This window comes from Pimephales promelas, chromosome 6 (genome assembly GCF_988280905.1).
Source record: "Pimephales promelas chromosome 6, fPimPro1.hap1.1, whole genome shotgun sequence".
NCBI classification, from domain to species: Eukaryota; Metazoa; Chordata; class Actinopteri; order Cypriniformes; family Leuciscidae; genus Pimephales; species Pimephales promelas.
The window spans coordinates 879828-887821 of NC_142774.1; the positions used below are offsets into that span (position 1 = coordinate 879828).

At 36.2% G+C, this 7994-nt stretch overlaps 1 protein-coding gene across 1 annotated transcript in view; it reads left to right on the forward strand.

The window, feature by feature from the left end:
- tnfsf14b (TNF superfamily member 14b) overlaps positions 1-7254 on the forward strand; it is a 14585-nt gene extending 7331 nt beyond the window's left edge. Inside the window, exons 3-7 of the mRNA XM_039683850.2 lie at positions 2458-2493; positions 2585-2618; positions 2700-2765; positions 4751-4985; positions 5978-7254. Of these exons, the coding sequence (XP_039539784.2) occupies positions 2458-2493; positions 2585-2618; positions 2700-2765; positions 4751-4985; positions 5978-6146 (540 nt within the window). The 3' untranslated portion in view covers positions 6147-7254. The remainder of the gene's footprint in view (positions 1-2457; positions 2494-2584; positions 2619-2699; positions 2766-4750; positions 4986-5977) is intronic.
- Positions 7255-7994: the final 740 nt, after the last annotated feature.

Genomic DNA, 7994 nt, shown 5'->3' on the forward strand with positions numbered 1-7994 from the left:
AGAGTTATCTTCCATCTCTACAGCAGACACCCGGTCAGTGCTTAATTTCTATAGCATAGAGTTATCTGCCATCTTTACAGCAGACACACGGTCAGGACTGCAGACACACACTCCTGAGTCCTTCTTGTGGCTTTCAGTCATAAAGTCATATTTCACATACCAACAATACGGATTAGAAAAGGCTGATTAGGCTGATTAGAAAATGCTATTCTTTAAACATTGAACTTGTTGATTCAGGTTGATTAATTCATTACTATAGGAGAGGAAAGTTTTTTTTTAAATCGTTAAATCATCTAAATCGTCAACATGTATGTTAGACCCTATACCAACTACACTACTGAAAGGGATGCTTCCAGAGGTCAGAGATCCTCTTCTCAATATCATTAATTCATCTTTGTCATTAGGTATGCACTGAAAACTTTTAAGCTGGTTGTTATTAAACTGCTTGTAAAAAAAAACAAAAATAAACGAAACTTGATCCTACAGAATTTAGTCAATTACAGGCCAATCTCTAATCTATCTTTTCTGTCAAAGATGCTAGAAAAGGCAGTCTCCTCACAACTGTGAAAATCCTCTCAGATATCATTTCTTTCAATAAAGGAACAATCAGGATTTAGACCATACCATAGCACTGAGACAGCTCTCGTTAGAGATGAACAAATGATTTGCTCTTATCGTCCGATCGTGGTTGTATCTCTTTATTAGTGTTACTCAATCATTTGACACAATTGACCACAATATTCTTTGAAATGTTGGCATTAGTGGAACTGCAAATAAAAATAGTGTTTTAAATCATACTTATCTGACCGTTATCAGTGTGTAGCAATAAATGAAGAGATGTCTTGATCACAAGTTCACTATGGCGTACCACAAGGCTCAGTACTAGGACCGCTGCTGTTCACTCTGGAGATTTCATTAGGAAACATGGCATTAGTTTTCACTGTTATGCGAATGATACTGATGAATATATATTTCTTCATGCCCTGATGAAACTTACCAATTCACAATTAACGGAATGCATAGATATAAAAAACTAGATGACTAGTAATAACCACTAAATTCTGAAAAAAACAGAGATTCTAATTATTGGACAAAAAACGTCTTCATCACGTAACACTCGATGGCTGCTCTGTTAAGTCTTCGTCGTCGGTTAGGAACCTGCGTGTGCTCTTTGATACCAATCTCTCATTCAAGTCATGTGTCTAGTATCTGTAAAACCGCATTTTTCCATCTTAAAAATATATCCAAATTACGTCATATGCTCTCATTGACAAATGCGGAACAATTGGTTCATGTGTTCATGACATCAAGGCTAGATTACTGTAATGCTCTACTAGGTGGTTGCCCTGCAAGCTTAATATTTGGGGTTATAGTTTACAAATCAGCCACGATGAAGTCTAAATGTATATCCAAACGCAGAACCAAATGGACATGATTGCACACAAAAGATAACTGTGATTGGATAACTGGAGTAGCCAGTGGACCAATGGCGTCGCAGCGTCTCTAATGTTGGTTTGGTGTTTCTGAAACGCTGGAGTCGAAGTGAATGATTGGGTCACACAAACGAGTGTGTTCCCAAACACCAGCATCCGAGCGCCAGAGAACATGACAGTTTAGTCGACACACACACTCGTTTATGATGGAGGAGAAACAGCCAAATGCTTTTCTAGTGTCTCTTGAACTCCACTTTTACACACAAGCAAAAGTAGTGTGATAGCTAGTGTCCTCTGCTAATAATACACATCTCTCTGCTGATCTATAGTGGCATTAATGAATCTGTCTTTTAGCTAATGGATCTTGGTTCAGATGTGTGTTTGGTGGAGGTTTGAACCCTCTGAATGTTGGTAACTAGCCCAGATCACTAACCACTAGGTTACACAACCCCCGCAGTGTATTGACATAGTTCTGTATAAGTGTTGATTTCCTGTAAACATATAGACTGGTTTGCACACTTAGTTTCAGGGCCTGAGAAAGCAAACATATGAACACGCATTAGATGCCGTTTAGCAGATCAGCCTATTTCAAACACACACACACACACACACACACACACACAAGTCAAAATAATCATGCTTGGGTACATCTTAATAAAAAGTCATAATTATGACATATCAAGTCATAATCATGATTATGAGATAAATATGTCATTAATTATGAGGAAAACGTGAAATTATGAGATCAAAAAATTTAAATGAAGACATACTAAATCTAATCTGAAATACTAGATTTACAGACTAAGTCATGAGCGCCATCAAGTCATATTTTTACGTTAACAGCAATCTTACAACAATCTTCTTGGTTATGTGTTTGTGTCGGTCCGAATAGATACATTTATTAAAATATCGCTCTGAACGTTTGTGTTTACAGGCTTTAGTTTCCCAGAAAATTTACTAAATCTGAAACGGCAAAATGTTCCAGAAAAAACAGGTTGTCAAAAAATGTCTCTTTTCCCCCTAGATTTCATCAGATATCCAGAAAGTGGAGTTTAGAAAAGTGAGTTTTTCTTTGCTCGGAAATGTGTGTGTAAATATATAAACATATCTTGGTTGATCTTAATAATTCTGCTGTAAATATTAATCTGCAGGCAGAGAAGGACGTCTTTCACGCTAGTGTTAAAGGTTGGTAAACACACACGCACACGTTTGAAATACTGCTATTCATCATGTCTTTAATGTTCATCCTGTTTGTTTTCTCAACAGATCTTAATGAAATTTTACCTGAAAAAACCCCTAAAGCTGATGGCAAACCGGCAGCATTTCTGCTAAGTATGAAAACACACACACACACACACACACACACACACACACGCGTTTACTCAACTATCAGAATGAATGGGGACATTGCGTATATTACTTTTAATTAAATACAGTACAGCAAGTTATAAATACTGCAATCCCCAACATAAAACCTTCATTTTTACAATAACAGAATAAAACTATAACATTTTGAGGTTTTGTCAGGTTGAGCTCACTTCTGGGAACAAATCTGTCCCCAAAATGTGGTTAAGTAGGTACACACACACACACACACACACACAGAGAGAGAGTCTTTCCATTAATAGTAAAAGATTAAAATCCATTAAAAACTTATAGTAAAATCATGATATTATAAGCCATGTCATTTTTCATTAAAAACATTTTGACCGTTCTGTGCCGTCTGTTACACTTTTTACGAAAGTAAAAACTAATGTTGTTAATTTTTAACAACGAGTATCTCGTCATGAAACTCTGATTGACTTTACATGAGCTCTGCAAGCAATCACATTACCACATGGCACAAGCTGAGTGGCTCAGGTGATCCGGCAGCCAATGACATCGCTTGCTCAGACTCAGATATTGCGGTCCAGTCTGTGCTGCACAATGAGTCTGAAATATTCATATGCGTTTTTTCGTATATTCGTGATTCGGTGGCTCTGAATTGTCAAAACACCATTCAATCACCATTCAAACAGCTACGGATGCAAAAACGTAGAAAGTAGAACCCGATGCGATTTTTTTTATTTTTTTTTATTTTTATTTTTTATTTTTTTTTGGGGGGGGTGCAGTGTGCAAGCGTGACAGACATAACGTGAGGGCGAATTGATTTTTTAATGTGCTCAAATTTCAGACTCTGTGCAACAAGGGCCTTTAAGCTTGTATCACAGTATACTCACTACAAAATACTTCACTACACCGCTGGTCGCTGGTCGCAGAAGATCTTTTGTAGTGTTCTGGCTTACTGTTTTATGCTAATCATAAAACTAAAACTAAAAAATCCCATAGATGTACGTTGGCTGTAATGCTAGTGCTGGCCTATAGAGGGAGTCACGCAATAAGAAATCTTTGTACACTTTTACGCCCGTGGGTGAATGCCGCTTTTAGTTTATTCCGCGAGTAAACTAATGTGCTGTAACACACACACATACAAACAATAGTGCGCACTCAAATCATTCAGGAGTGCCGAAACTTACCGTCAACACTGCTTTTTTTTATCAATAAACCAGCTTATGAACTAAAAAGTGCTAGCATAGATTTCTTCCTGTTGAAGTAACTAAAAACTAACGCTAATTAGTAGAAAAATGCAGCACTAACAATTCACACACGCAATCGCTCTCTCTCTAACACATTCAAGTAAATAATTTTACTGTGTTACTTTATCTGTATCTGATTTAGAACAGGCAGAAAACTGTGAGAAATAGCGACCCATGGACTAAAACGAGTGGTTGTGCAGCCGCGATAGACTAACGCTGTGCTAACTAACTAACATGTCCCAGTGTCGGCTCAGGCTCAACAAACACACACCAACTCACAAACATTAGCTTCTAGTTGCAAACTGTGGCTTGTTGCAAAGCGTTCCCTTCTCTCCTGTATTTATTAATGATGTAATCAGCGATTAGTTACTTTACGGAAAAAAACATGAGGTCGTTAAACCTCCAGTAGTCCATGCTTGCTCTAAAGTAGCAGTATGTATATATATATATATATATATATATATATATATATATATAGATATGTATATACTGTGTATAATTATTTTGTATACATAAATGCATGCATGTATATATTTAAGAAATATTTGCTTGTGTATTATATATATTTTACATCATTTTTATTATATATAAATATTTTATATATAAATATCTAAGTTTCTTAAAAAAACACACACACACACACACACATATATTATGTGTATACAAACTTTTGTTTTGGATGCGTTTAATGGACTGACAGCACTCATACGTATGTAATCTAGCTCGAGTGTGTTTGTGTAGGCAATTCGGCCGCGTCTGGAGGCAGCGGCATCCTGGGCTGGAGGACCGACGGCTTCCCCATGTTCATGAAGGGAATGGACTACAAGAACAACAGTCTGTACATCCAGCAGGAGGGCTACTATTACGTCTTCTCCAAGATCTCCCACCTGGAGAATTGCACAATCTTCCAACACAAACTCATGAAGTGCTCGCAGAGCTACAACTACATACCCATGGAGCTGATACAGAACTCCAGGTACTCCCTCTGATAACACGACTCACTGGCTGCCTTTACAGGCATACAAATAATCCGTCAGGACTGATGGCTCAGTCGGACTGTAAGCCTTCGTGTAAATGCCTTATCTACACCTAATGACGTAGAAATAGCGTAATGATGTAGAAATAGCGTAATGACATAGAAATAGCATAGAATAGCATAAAATGTAGAAATAAAGTAATGACGTAGAAATAGTGGAATGACGTTGAAATAGCGTAGAATAGTGTAAAATGTAGAAATAAAGTAATGACGTAGAAATAGCATAATGGCGTATAGATTATGCCAAAGTAACACAGTAGAATGTAGAAATGACGTAGAAATAGCGTAATGGCATAGAGATAGTGTAATGGCGAAGAGATAGCGTAATGACGTAGAAATAGCATAATGGCGTAGAGATAGCGTAATGACGTAGAAATAGCGGAATGACGTAGAAATAGCGGAATGACGTCAAAATGATGTAGAAATAGCATAATGATGAAGAAATAGCGTAATGTCGTAGAAAGTGTAATGATGTAGAAATAGCGTAATGTTGTAGAAATAGGGTAGAAATAGCGTAAAATGTAGAAATAAAGTAATGACATAGAAATAGCGTAATGATGTAGAAATAGTGTAGAAATAGCATAAAATGTAGAAATAAAGTAAAGATGAAGAAATAGCGTAGAAATAGTGTAAAATTTAGAAATAAAGTAATGACGTAGTAATAGCATAATGGCGTAGAAATATCGGAATGACCTCGAAATGATGTAGAAATAGTGGAATGATGTAGAAATAGTGTAATGTTGTTGAAATAGGGTAATGTCGTAGAAATAGCGTAATGTTGTAGAAATAGCATAATGTCGTAGAAGTAGCGTTATGTTGCAGAAATAGCGTAATCACTTAGAAATGCCATAATGACTATTTCTAAGTCTAAATAGCACAATGAATTCAGACGACTTCTGTCAACATTACGATCATGAATGTGTTCACTGCAGGATCCTCTGCGTGCCGGATAAGCCCCAGTCGAGGAGCGGGCAGGGCAACAGTAACCTGGGCGGCATCTTCCAGCTGAGTAAAGGAGACAGTGTGTTCGTGATGGTCAATAACAGCTCGCTGGTCCTCCATAGCACGTACGAGAACGTTTTTGGTGCCTTCATGGTCTGAGTACAAAAATCTGCAGGAAACTTTCTCTCACTCATACACGCACACACATAGGTTCTCATTCCGGTTTTAAATATTATTTTTATAAACACATTATGTGAAGCATTGCAATATAAAAATTTTATATATCTTTTTTCAAGTGGTTGACCGATATATTGCCAAAGGTTGATATATCCACCGATATTTGCCATGTTATGATACTCTTTTCTGTTTGGCTGAGGTTTCGACTTTTATTTTGACAGCGCTGATTCCATGCTATCCCATGCTCCCAATAGTAATAAACACAAACAATATAATACTTTTTCATTTAAGGCCCTTGCACACTGAGTCCAAAATTCGCGTCCGAAATTTTCGCACGTTAAAAAATAAATACGACCTCACGTTATGTCAATCACGCTTGCACACTGCCTCCGAAACTTTCGTCCGTCATAAAAAAAATCGAATCGGGTTCGATTTTCTGCATTTTTCGCATTCATAGCAGGCAGTTTGAATGGAGTTTGAAGGGTGTTTTGACAATTCAGAGCCACCGAATCACGAATATGTAAAAACGCATATGAAAATTTCGGACTCGGTGTGCAATGGCCTTTAAGGTCTTGAAATTTTTCGTATGCGTTTTTTTTTCGTTTTCGTCTTTCGGTCTAAACACTTCCCAAAATGCTTGAGCTACGGATATGAAAAATGCAGAAAATCGAACCCGATCCGTTTTTTTTTTACTAACCGATGCGAGTTTCTGAGGCACGTGTAAACATGATTCACACAAAGTGAGGTCGTATTTATTTTTTAACGTTAACGAAAAAAGTTTCTGACTCAGCAAGTACGAAATTATATAATTTAAATAAATCTTTGAATATTCAATAAACATTAATTTCTCAATCCTTGCAGACTTCCTTGAATCCAGCTGTGAGATATCTGAAGTGTGTATTTGTAGACCGCATAAAAACGTAACAGTCGGACTTTGCAATTTGAATATATTTAAATATTGCGCGTAAGTTAAATTCACGACTTTGGGTTTTTGACTTTTGGGATAACCCTTGATATTAAACTATGCTCGAATCCACTGTCATGTTCATGTCATTCATACTGTGACCTGTATGTAAAATTAGTGTTATCTTCCCAGATTACGGAGTGTCCTGTTGGTTACAGTATTTACTTCCTTTTTATTCAAGTTTGTTTCTTGTGAAAATACTGTAATATAGGACTAGAGAATTAAGTTGCCATCTAAAGTATAATGTAAGTCTGTTATTTCACAGATTATTTTTTAATTATTTTTTTTTTTACCAAATTATTTATTCACAATTTATTAAATATTAAGTAATATAAATTAGTCCACACTGCTCTCTAAGCATCAGCCTTAAAAAAATCAATATTGGTCAACCACTAATTGTTTTTATTTTTTAGTTGCTTAAATATATTTAGTGTGTGTATTGCTAAAATCAGATGTAATTTCTCTGTACATGTAAAATTGCATTCTGCCGGTGTGTGTGCTAAAGGCTCATTCTCAGGAGACGGTGCCATTTTAAAATAAATGTATTTTTTTAAAAATAATTTATTTTTAAATAACTTTAATATTTAAGAAATCTCATTTCCCACCTCAGGTCCAACGTACCAGCGTTATTCCTATATTTACATTATAAAACAATAAATGTTTTTCAGAAAAACAATTCATAGTATATAACCATTAAAATGTAATAATGATGTGGATATACAAAATGGCTGGTATTAAAACAAATTTTAAAATGCTGTTAATAATACACACCCTTTCCTGAGAAAGAAGTGCTTTACTGTGTCAGCTCAGATTCATCTGGGGTCGCTTAACACATTATCTGAGGTCAGAAGTCCATCCCGTGCCTT